The sequence below is a fragment of the Pogoniulus pusillus genome, chromosome 36, assembly GCF_015220805.1.
Source record: "Pogoniulus pusillus isolate bPogPus1 chromosome 36, bPogPus1.pri, whole genome shotgun sequence".
Classification (NCBI taxonomy): domain Eukaryota; kingdom Metazoa; phylum Chordata; class Aves; order Piciformes; family Lybiidae; genus Pogoniulus; species Pogoniulus pusillus.
The window spans coordinates 9,151,969-9,164,220 of record NC_087299.1 but is presented as its reverse complement, the minus strand read 5'-3'; the positions used below and the strand labels follow the sequence as shown (position 1 = coordinate 9,164,220).

Here is a 12,252-nt window from a genome sequence, read left to right as displayed (position 1 = left end):
GTAGAGTATAGTCACTTGAAAAATATCAGCAAAGTTGCCCAGAGTTCTTTTTGGCCATTTATAACCTTCCTTTTTTAAATCTTTCTCTGTAGGGTAAGTCTAATGATTGTACTGATCTGAAAGCAAAAGTGTTAGAGAGAAAATGGAAGCTTCAAACACACTGTCTCTCTTTCTTCTGTCTTTGTCTCTTTGTATTATTTCCCGTCTTTGATCTTGAGTGGCAAAGTAGCACGTTATCTTTGTCTTAAAGCAAAAAGACAAGATTTCTTAAGAGATCCCTTAGTTCATCATGTTACCTTGCCTCTTAAAATAGAGTTCATTTTGATTGAGAATTCTATTGTCTCATTAGTGGCTGAAATGGTAGGGAAAATGAAATGTATCCATTCTTCTCTCAAATCTGTCTGCTTGGCTACCCACAAGGGAGGAACAAGAGTGCTCATGATGGAGTTTCTCTTGAGGACCCGTGCAAAATGTGGCACCTTGTCTCAGAATGAAGTTGCAGGGGTTTTAACTTCTATAGGGAGAGGACAGAGTTACTCAGGTTGCCCAAGGTTTCTTTCCCTCCACTTTTAAATACTCAAGCTTCCCACCTCCGTCACATAGGAGATGCTGATGGTGAGAGCATCCGAAAAATCTGGCACTACTTATTCTGAAACACTTTTATCTTCCTTGTTAGTCTAAGGTCTTAAAAGAGGAAATATAAGGTTAGTGGATACAAGTTTAGGTAAGGCAGTGCTGTGCCAGACACTGAAATATCTACTGTAAATTAACAGGCTAATAATTAAATAGCAGACTTCTTTCTAAAGTGAGTTCTAATCTGGATTATCTCTTTGTATCTTGCTGTCGGAATAGGTTTGCTGCTTGATAACGTTTAGGATCTTGTTTTCAACATGCCTCCAGAAATGGGTCAGTAACAATGGGAGATGTACTGAAAGCCATCAGGCAGAACCTCCTGCACACACAGAAGTGTTAATGTATGGGCAAACATCCAGTTAATAGCCTTGTGAGCTGGAGATTGAAATGTAGTACTTCAATGTTCTAAAGGAGTGTGCTTTGCAACTTTGTACAGCCCAAATTCAACCTAGGAATGCTTCTGCTTTTGAACAAAATACACAGCTGAGAAGGTTTCTTATTGTGCAAACTACGTCTGGACTGACAGGCCTTTCTTGCCCATCTCTAAGTTCCTCTGCATACCTCCTCACTGCATGCTTGGTAGAAACATCAGGGGGGTTGGACAAGATGACCTTTGGAGGTCCCTTCCAACCCGATGCAATCTCTGGATCAGTGAACTAAGGCAGCTGAAGTCTTTCTTCGATTGTCTTGTATACTTTTTCCCTAGTTGTGCTTGCCACTGCTCATGGATGTTGCAACTGGTTGCTCTGCCATCTATTATAGGATGTGTCCCAAAGGCTTGATTAGTTGAATTGTGTTTAATTTTTGGGAACACTGCACTCTTCTGCATCAGAGCATGATTTGGATGGATTGGAAGTGTCAGACTAAGTCTGAAATACAAAAGATTATCAAACGGCAAAAAAAAATCTCATACTCAAAAACAATTCCCTTATTGGGTACCATAAACATCTTTGAGAGAAACAGAAGGTGTCATCATGGTATGTGGTTAAATCAGATGGATAATGAAGGGAGAGCTGTACAAATGCTGCTGGGAGCACTTAATGAGAGGGATATGCCAACAACTACAGAGGGACTCGGAAGCTGGAAGCAGCTGTACTGTGAAGGAATCCTAAATGAATTTCAGAGCTGATTAAGAATTGGAGATTAGAGGAGGACAGAGTAAATTTGTGGATTCAGAGAAGGTTTCATGAAGTTTTGACTTATTAGAACAAACAACAGCCTCATCAAACAGAAGAAATTGGAAGCTGTTGAAAAGAAAAATCCATTTAATCTGTTAGATTTGTACAAAATAATACCCAAGCTTTATTCAGTACTTGTAAAAATGTTAGGAAGAATTAACCTTTAGATAATTAAACTAACATTCCCCTGCTGATTCTTCCTGTTTTGTGCTGGGGGCAAGGAGGGTGGCAATTCGTAAGGTAATAGGTTTGATCCAGTGCAGTGCTCTTCTGTCTTATGCCTACTTTGTGAATGTCAGTGCAGTCTCATCAGGCATGAACAATGTTCCACTAAATCTGTTGCAGAACTGGAAGCTAAGAGGTCTCTTAAGCATCCATCATGGCTTAGGATGATACAAGTGATAACTACAACATCAAGATGTCACCTTGCTTGCTAGTGAAACATTTTGGTAAGCTTGATGGTGAGAGACTAAGGTGAGGCAGAAGATGATTTAGGCCCAGGTTAAGCAAATAAATCTGAAATCCTCCAGGGGCAGAGGAAGCCTTATAGTATTTCTGTCTGCTAAATCCCTTTCTAAATCAAGGCAGGATGCTAAATTGATGCTATCAGTAAGAAAATTCATACTATTGCAAAGATGCAAATGATGGCTTAATTATACACTCCTGCTAGCAGGAGATGCTTTTAGATCTTCTCCTTAGACTCATGTACAGTGCTAATTAGCAGTAATCCAGCTGGAGGATCCCAGAGCAAGGCTTCTGCATATTTTTTTTCCAGCTTATGCTGGAGCTCTTATGTTCTTTTCTTAAATAATTAATAATCATTACTGCCTGCTGTGCGGTGGGGATGTGCTAGTGATCTCAGATCCCAGCATATTTGCACTATTCCTGTTCCTGTCAGCAGCTTGGGTTTGCTCTTTGCAGAGCCTTTCATGTTGAGACCTTCATTAACTGGCAGTGGGGGTATGGATTTCAGTGGCACTGGCCTTTGATGTCATTGAGTAGCAAGCTGTTCAAGAAAGTGCCACCTATTTCCTTACTGTGACTGTTTGTGTGCCATTAAGTCAAATACCAAGTAGAAACCAGATGCATTTTACTAAGTAACACTCGGAACACAAAGCATTTTTATTTCTAGGAATTTTACACTTCCCTTGCTGACCCCCCCCAGTGATTTCTGTATGTAACTGCAGAGCCGTAAAGCCTAGTGGGGAACCAAAATGCAGATAAGTGACAGACAGAGGTGGTGAACCTCTGACGGCTTCTGTCTCCTGCTTTTACTACTTTTTAAAACTAATTTATCTTAGTGATCTCTCCTTTTACTCTGCTTCAGCCTACGGGGAAGGACTGTTTCTCAGCTTTTGACTGACCCGATGGATGCTTAGTCGAGCTGGAGGATCCCAGAAGACGGCATTTCTTGTTTGCTGAACTAGCTTGACTCATCCTGGGCTGAATTTGCAGTGTCTAACCTTCTTAGCACAGCAGGACTCAGCAGACGCACGAAACCTGTGTTAACATGATGTGGTTTACCCACCACGGCCCTGTCGCAGAAATGCTCCTCAGCCTCGCCGCGCCGAACAGCACAGCGGCGGGACGGCGTGCGAGGCCCGGCACTACGTCAGCGCAGGCTCCGATTCCAAGCGTGTCTCTTAAGGTAAGCGTACGGCGAACGGCGGGGACGAGCTTGCGTGCCCCCTCTGCTGCCAACCTCTCGCACGTCTCCTATCGCGATGGAGCGGCCCTGTCGGGAGGGGTAGTGTGCAGCCCGTGGCGACAGTGGGGCGGTGACCGCTGAGTGTCTCCCGGTCCCGCGGAAGCCCCCCGCGCTTTAACCCCTCGCTACCTCCGGAGCTGCGACTCGGGGGCGGGGTCGGACCCTCCCGGCCCCTCCCCTTTCTCGAGGCCCCGCCCCACCGCTACCAGGCTCCGCCCATTGCGTCTCCGCCCCTTCCTCCCGGCCCCGCCCCGGCCGCGGGGTGCAGCCCCTTCCTGCCGGCCGGCTCTCGGGTGCTGCCTGCGGCGCTGCCGCTGCCCTGGGCGCCGGGACGCGGCGGGTCCCTCCCCCGGCGCCGCCCAGGCACCTCCCTCCCTCCTTCCCTCCCGCCTTGGGCCGTCGCGGTGAGTCACGACGGAGGAGGCGGCCGCTCCGCTCCTCTCTGCTCGGCTCCGTTCGACTCGTGCGCCCGGCTGCCGCCGCCGCCGCCCGTGCCGCAGGACCGCCGGGGCCGGGCCGGCCCCGCACGCAGGTGAGCGCGGCTGCCCTTTGTGCGCGGCGCCCGCCCGTGAACAAAGGCGCTCGTCCGGGTCGGGGCGTCGCTCTGCCGGCCCCGGGCCTCCGCGTCCTCTCTCTGCCGCCCTGCCGGGGCCGCTCTGCGCGCCCCCTCCCCGGCGCGGAGCAGGGCTTGGGGCCGCGGCCTCTGACCTCCCCTGGGCTCAGCGGTGGCAGAACGGCCGTGGACGCTGCCAGGCCGTGGCTCCGCAGCACAGGTACGGGAGGTGCCTTCTTAATTTTCTGGCATCATCTCTTACGTCATGTGGCACCCAGTTTGACGGCGGCGATGTCCTGCCCCAGCCACGGCTGCATTTTTGTGGCCGGTGAAGTCATTCCCACCTAAAAGCTCTTTGAGGTGCGCAGAAGCCGCGGGGAGGGCAGACAGGTGTCACGTCCGCGGGCAATAACACCCAGGATCTGTGCGCCCCGGTTCAGGGCAGCCCCCGTTTGTGTCACGGGCAGCGTGCGGTGCTGCACGGTGAGAAGTGCTGGAAATCGCTTCTTGGTCGGTGCTTGAGACAGAGCTTCACCTGGAGGTGGTTTTACCTTGGCCGAAAATGGTGTTTGCAGAGCATCTGAAGTAGCACTAGGTAACTTTGAATTCAGGGTAATGATGGTGTGTGCTGGCACATTGTTCTTTATCCCTTGGGAAGGTCCGTGAGGGAGGAACAGCATCGTTTGCTAAATCCAAGTGCGTTAGTACTCCAGGCAGCAGCTGAGAGATGAGAGTAGTTTCTGCTAAACATCCAGATGTGCTTCCTCAGGGTACATTTGACTCTGAGGCTTGCATTTGCTTTCTCCTCAACAAGAGACTATTTTGCTCTGCTGTGTATCATCTTTTATTTGACCGTTCCTCATCTTGGCACATTGAACAAAATAAGCTTTGATGCTCCGTGAGATGAGAGCAAGACATTCTGCAGATGTGGTGCTTTTGAAAAAACCAAAACACACTCCAAAAATCAACAAACATTGGAGGCAAGAGATGTATGTTCAGATTTCTGATCCCAGTTGGCTCCAGTACGGTGAAGGGAAGGTCTGCTGAGTGCTTTAAGAATGTAATTTTAAAATGCATCTACAAAACCAATATTTTATGTTTAGTTTTTGTTGGCTGCTGGACTTGCAAGCTGTCAGCTTCTTTTGCCCTTGGTGCTGGGGAAGCTCAAGTGATGTGAAGTACCCAGCCAAAGGAGAAACACTGCAAATGGGGAAAAGTGAGGCTAAACTGTACTTCAGGAGGGTTACTTTGAATGTGGGTGTTCAGAGTGAAAAGGTATACAGCAAGCTGCATATTAATCACTTTCAAAACGTGATTATTTATTAGTGTGAAAGCTGCAGTTTGCAAATTCAATTGGAAAGTGGTGGCAGATGTACTTCAGGTACGTTGGAGTTACTTCACTTTGGCATTAGCCAAAAATAGAATGATCTCTTTCAATGTGTCTCTGGCATCTGAGTAGCAATCAGCATCTCCTTCAGTGTGATGTAGATGTGTTGGTAAGTGGATCTGCATGTTCTCATGGCTGATGGTGTGCATCATAGTAGTGCAACTTTACAAGGAGGCCTGTCAGATGGAACAAAAAGGGTGAAGGCCACTTTGAACCAGTGAACTTAGAGCAGGTTTGCTGAAGTTTTATGGCTTCTCCAGAGCCGCTTCCAAGCAGAAGCACTCTTTTAGTACAGTTGAAGCATTGTGACAGAAGTTGCAGTAAGTAGCATAGGGCATAAAAATGCTTTTTGGGCTACTTTTGATATCCAAGTGGAAAGATGCTGAAATCTTCACCGGGAGAATCGTTCCATAACCTGCCAGGAGTCCTTGTAATGAATACTCATTGGCTGTACCAGAGTTGTCATTCACCTGAGTGGCTGCTGGCGGTGGCGCTCTGCGTGTGAGGAAGGAGGGCCAACTGGTTAAATGCCGTTGCATTTCACAAGAGGTACAATATAGGAACGTTAAGTGTTAGGGCTGCACAGAAAGCAAGTCCTGAATCTCGATTTTATGGGTCACCTGTAGTTGTGTCAATTTCTTCTCTTCCATCCTCTGCCGTCCTCCTTCCCCCATCCAGGGTCTGAGCGAATTTTGCAAGAGGAGAGAGAAGTTTCCGAAACAGTTTGTGATTATTTTCTAAACAAAACCCAGTGTGAACTGAAACAGCTCCCAAAACAGCCCCTCGGGATTGTCACTGCAAACGCTGACTGTGATACACAAGTATTACCAAAGGCTAAAAATCTTCCTGTGGCTGGGTACAGGCAGGTGAAGCTGACATCTGAATGTGTTTGACACTGTGAAGCTGATGTTAAAGGTTGATGCTTAGCCTGAGAAACAACTTGTGTGAAACCAGTCTGCTTATATTCATTTAATGTGAGACTTTTCCTCTCCAGAGCATTTGTCATCTGTAACTACCATAAACATTTATGACTTTTAGTAAGTATTTCACTTCTGAAGTTTGTTGTTGACTACAAAGCATCCCTCCTGAGCATCTGACCTAGTTTTAAGCATCAAAAATGCACCCAAGTGCTGTGCGTGCTGAGAGGCGAGAGGCTTTTGGAGGCTGCTGTTGCATATGCTTAGAGAAACTTCCAGTAGAGCTTTCTTCAAAAGAGAAGAATAATGCTGTTAAAAATGATTTTTTTCTGCAGTGGCTTTATTCATCACAGGTATTAGAGAGAGATGTTATTTCAATTCAGGATATGGAATAATATCCATTGATTTAGTTCCAGCAAAGCTACTGCATATATACAGGTACACAAGTAGTCACAGCAAGTGTTTGCTTTGCTGCTGTTTACCAAAGATGTAAATCATTGGAATGAAAACATTTTGTCACCTGTTTGCCATCCTAACAAATGTTGGCAGTTCAATGGTTTAGCTTTAAGTACGTGGCAGAGATGATCCAGAAAGTTTTAAAGTTTCACCAACAAACTTAATTAGAGAAAACAAAGCAAGAGACTTTGTGTGCTGTTGTTGATGCTGTTGTGTATCTGAGAATGGATGAGACTGACACTTCTTTTTCCTTTTTAAGCACCGTGGCCTGTCCGTCAACTTCAGTTGCACAAGAGAGCAGATAGACCAGAATGAGCAAAACTACGGAGTGTTAATAGGTGAGAAGAAACCAAAGATCAGGAAAACAACCAAAAAGTACTGATAATTTAGTAATGAGTCTACTCTTCTGACTCTGGGATTTATTTTCAGACTGAGTGTTGGGGAGCAGTATGTGAGAAATGCTCAAAATAATGAGGAAAGTGAATTTCTTGTTTCTGCTTGCTGCTGGTGACTGGACACTGTTCCAGCACTTCATGTGTGGTGCAAGGGTCAGTTTGCATTTTGGAAGTGTAATAATACCTCTTGCTTTTCAGTGTGTATTTTCCAGATTTTGCAGAATATCAAATCTACTATGAAAAAAAAATATATAAACATCTTAATCATGTATGCTGTTTTAAACCACAAACCAAACCTCACAGCTTAAAAATCTCTGGAGATAAATTGCTGTGAAAAATAGGGGAAAACCCTGAAAATTTCAACCTCTTGCTGCTGACAGGGGAGCAGAAATGGAGCCAGGAGCTCTTACCACCATTGCACTTGTCCAAGGATGTGTTCTGTTCTGTTTCCTGCAAATATGTAGGCCAAGATTTTAAGTGATTTTTCACAGCGTCCATTTTCCTTGTCAGGAGGGTAACTAACAAATGTGGAAGCAACTTAAGTAATCAACTCTGTTTATGACCATCACCAAGCTCTGAAACTTTCTGACTCACTGTATCCATCTATAAAATTAGTTGAGTGCTTCACAACGATGTTAAGATGTTTAATTAAAGTGTAATTGGTTTGCCTCTGAACTCATCCAGGTCCTGATTCAATGCACATTGAAGTCCTGTGAGGAACTTGGAATTAATTTCATTGGGCTTTAAAGAAGTATCCATCTGTACACTTAAAGGAAGTGTGACCTATATTTTTGCAGCAGAGCTTCTGTAAAGGACCAGTATAAATACTGAAACAGTTTAAGGTAAACCACTGGTGGAAGGCTTTTAGTAGAAATGGGGAGGGGGTAGTGCAGCTGTGGTGATCTCTGGAGCCTGTTGCCATGCAAATGTAATTTTAGTAGAGTTTCCTAACTTGGAGTGTGCTGGCTCTTGCGGGGAGAACTGAACATGTCATTGTGTGCTGGCAGCTTGTGGGGTTGGTCAGAGGAGGCAATATCAGCCTTCAAGATAAAGACAGTTAACTGAATGTTTATGCAAAAAAGATTGGCTATAACACACTTAACAAACAATTAACTGTAAGAGTTGGTGCCAAATGGAGAAAAATGGGAGCTTTCACATCTGCCTGGCTGCCTTTTTTTTCAGGAATGTCTGTCGATGCCAAATAATACTCATTGGTTTATGTGGAATTCATGAAAGGTTTTGCTTCACTTCAGAGGTCAGAAACATCAGGGTTTTTTAAACACCTCTTTTATCACTGAAAATTCAGTCAGCAGCTACAGGGGACTGGCAAAACAAACCTTTCACAATTCACATAAAACTGTTTGCAGCAGTTCCCTTAATGTTTCACTGTCACCATCCCTAGTTCAGTAGCTCTTACAAAATATGGTTTAGACTTTAAATAAAGTTTTGTAAGCATAATAACATGTGTGTGTGTGTGTGAAGACAGTTTTGACACCTGGGTTTTTATGTATCTATTTCATTCCTCTTATAATTGCTGCTGTTTTTGACATAGCTGCTATTGGCTCCTTCCCTTTGTTGAGACACTAAATATAATAAAGATGTAGTCCAACTGTACTAACGGATTGGGAAGTGCAGCTTCAGTAATCCTCTTTCTCTGTTCTGCCTTAAATTGGTGATGTTGCAGGGATATGGAAGCTTTCTGAAGTGATCTGGAGTCCTACATGAGTTTTAGCTTGTGGAAAGGTCAGGCTTGGCTTGACTGTTGTTAATGGTCTCTGGACTAACACCTTTTGTTGTTACTGGTGGATATGGAAGTCTGGTTAATTAAAATTATATTTGCATGATGCTCCCATTCTCAGGGCAACAGTTGACATTTATCTTGTAAATGCACCAAATTTGATGTATAAAGCAGATGTTGAAACAATCAGGCTTTAGTATTTAACTCTACTAGTGTTGATTTGTGAATCTGTCAGACTTGCTGCACCATTCCACATAGTTTTGGTTGGTTGCCTTTCACATAGGTGCATTCTTAGCCTTGCTTGTGATGCTTCTCGTTTCCCTTGTTCTCTGAAATTAATCAGTCCCAGCACTGATTTGGGCTCAGTATAACCCTTAAAACCCCTCACAGTCAGTCGCTGATTCTTTCCAGTCTCTGTGGATGTGTGTTTGTACAGTGGTACTTAAGGGAGATTCCTGCTGTCAAGCTAATGACCTCATACAGGTTTATTTCACAATTCAGGGCTAATATAATTAAAGTGACATTCAAAATTGTGGCTAGGGAGGAAGGAAATTGCATCTCTCTTCCTGAGAAATAGGAAGTCTCCTGAAGGCAAGATTTCCGTCCTTGTAATTCCACTTGACCAAAAAATATAGAAAGCAAAAGGTCTGTGGTGAAACTGAGGTGCAATGAGGACTTTGTTCTAAGCTTGTGAACATCAAAAGTCTTCTTTTAATGTAGACAAGGATGTTTTCCTTTTTTCTTTCTCCACCAGATATCTTTGTGGTTTGGTCTGTTTCAGAGACCTAAAGCAAGTAACAAAAATCCTTTCCTTGTGTTTTTTGGTTTTAATAAGCCTTTCAGAGGAACTGACATCTTTTTACACATATGATTAATGCAGCTATTTAGACCAGCTCCTAGAACACTACTGAGGAAAGTTCTCAAAGAATGTTATTTTTCAGGCTCCTGGGAGCACTGCTCTCTTGCCCAGATTATCCAATAATATTAATGAAGCTATCAGCTCACTGAGGAGGCAAAGCTTTTGTGCCATAGTTAGTGCAAAAAGGGTGATCAAGAGGTATATTCATATTGGACAAACAGCCATTAGTTCTAGTTCAGCTTTTAGCAAGGGCTCTTAATAAAATAACTGTTTGGATTGGTTTAGAAACAAACCAGCCATAGACAGAATCAAAAGCTGAAATTCTTTGCATCATGAGGAAAGCAGCACACAGGATGTATCACTTTAGAGAAACACAGTGAAGAGGTGTTCAAAGGGATGTATTTATCATATTTTACCGCAGCTTTTATTGTTATATGAGGCCAGAACAGTATTTCCTGTTGTTGTCCAATAGTTAGGTAACTTAGGAACTATTAATCTAAGAGTCTCTGCTCCCAATGCTGTCCTTTGATAGAATATTGCCAAACATTAAAATGCTCAATAGTCACCAACCTAATAACAACTCATGTTTTAATTGCTTTGAAAAGAACCCAACTAGTTAGCCATAATCTGTCCACTCTAAAAGATCTGTAGGCTGAGTAAAATGTGCATGATCTGGCATTAATGATGCTCACATGTCAGGATAAATTACAGGGCAGTACAGGTTGCTTTTTCAGTTGAAAGCTGTCTCAAGTGTGCCAGGCATGTGTAGGAAGATCCTGCATCGATGGGTACCAAATAAAATGCCTACAAATGTAATGGTGCTTCAGTGAGCAGGCTGCTGAAGAGCAGTCCTTTCTGTAGGTGTTACTCATGGACTCTGCCTTAAACATACCAATGCAATATGATTAAGCTGCTCAGGAGTTGGTCAGATTGGTTGTTAGTGTCATTTAGCTTTCGAAGTTGACTGAAACATCAAGGTTTTGCACTAGGCAATAGTTTGATTTCCAAGACCTGAGTACAAGTACAGTATTAACGACACTGGAAGGATACCATACAGAATCAGAGAATGGCCTAGGTTGGAAGGGATCTTGGAGATCATCTGCTCCAACCTCCTTGCTGTGGTCAGGGACACTTCTCAACTAGATCCTAACCCTCATCCAACCTGGCCTTGAACACCCCCAGGGAGGCTGCATCCACAACCTCTCTGGGAAAGCTATTCCAGAGTCTCAGCACCCTCATACTGAAGAGCATCTTCCTAAGGTCCAGTCCAAGCCTATTCTCTCTCAGCTTCAAACCATCCCCTCTAGGCCTGTTGCTAGACACCCTTATGAATAGTCCTTTTCCACCCTTCCTGCAGGAGCCCTTCAGATATTGGAAGGCAGCTCTGAGGTCCACCCAAAGTCTTCTCTTCTCTGTGATGAAGCACTTCATATACCGATGCGCTTCTCTGTTAGCACTGCTGGTAAATTCTGCATGTGTGCTGCTTCATCCACACTTCTGCTTCCTGTTCCCATTCAAGCCACAGGAAAGTTGCTGAACATCTTGCACCTTGGGCATATACACATAGTTGCAGCAATTCTGACACTGTGCTGTGTTGTGTAGGCATGGTTGGCTTAGCTTGGGGTTATTACAAGGACTGAACTAAATTGTTGCTTCTGGAGTCAGCTAATCCTTTATCGGTGTGACTGCTTCATGAGTGCAGGCTATTTGTCCCATGCATTACTTTTTAGCCTGTTTAGTTTCTGTGATGTAAATAGAAGCCTTCAGTAAAACCCAGTTTTACTGCTCCTGACCTGTGAGCCTTCAGAGCACTTTGAGTCCAGCGTTAGCACTTCTTGCAGAGCTGCTTTGAAAACATAACTTTGGTCATAAAGCAGATTGGCATTACAAGAAAATGAAGTGACCACAATTAATGGGCTCCTTCTTCCTTTGCATGTTTGGGTATTGGCCTCAGTTCAGTTGCTGCAGTGATCATAGAACAGGTGTGCTGCAGGAGGCTCCCTCATTGCTGCCAATAATTAGTAGTCCCAAAGTGTAACACCTCCACCTATGAATCATGGAATGGTTTGGGTTGGAAGTGACCTCCAAAAGCCATGTAGTCCAACTCCCCTGCGGTCAGCAGGCACATTCTCCACTAGGTCGGGTTGCCAGCCTGGCCTTGAATATACACAGGCATGGGGCTTCAGCTGCCTCCCTGGACAACCTCCTGCAGTGTTCCACCACTCTCATGGTGCAGAAATTGCTCCCAACGTCCAATTTAAATCTTCTCTTACTTGAAACCACTGCCCCTTGTCCTGTCATTGTAGGCCTTTAGGGACTGTCCCTGTGCAGCCTTCTCGTAGCCTCTTCAAGTGTTGGAAGGCTGCTATTAGGTGTCCCTGGAGCCTTCTCTTCTCCAGGCTGCACAACCCCAGCTCCCTCAGCCTGT

The 12,252-nt window shown here is 44.6% G+C and overlaps 1 protein-coding gene across 5 annotated transcripts in view; it reads left to right on the top strand.

The window, feature by feature from the left end:
• The first annotated feature begins 1,240 nt into the window (after nucleotides 1-1,240).
• CTNNBIP1 (catenin beta interacting protein 1) overlaps nucleotides 1,241-12,252 on the top strand; it is a 38,627-nt gene continuing 27,615 nt past the window's right edge. For 2 of the 5 annotated variants that reach the window (XM_064172279.1, XM_064172278.1), the window contains exon 1: nucleotides 3,778-4,051. Coding sequence is in view for 1 of the 5 variants with exons in the window: in XM_064172274.1 (XP_064028344.1) it covers nucleotides 3,322-3,459; nucleotides 7,092-7,170 (217 nt within the window). In the remaining 4 variants the exon portion in view is untranslated. Of the gene's footprint in view, nucleotides 2,261-3,138; nucleotides 3,460-3,777; nucleotides 4,052-4,270; nucleotides 4,293-7,091; nucleotides 7,171-7,911; nucleotides 8,070-12,252 lie in introns of those variants that run through there. The other 3 variants (XM_064172274.1, XM_064172275.1, XM_064172277.1) reach the window with 3 other exon arrangements.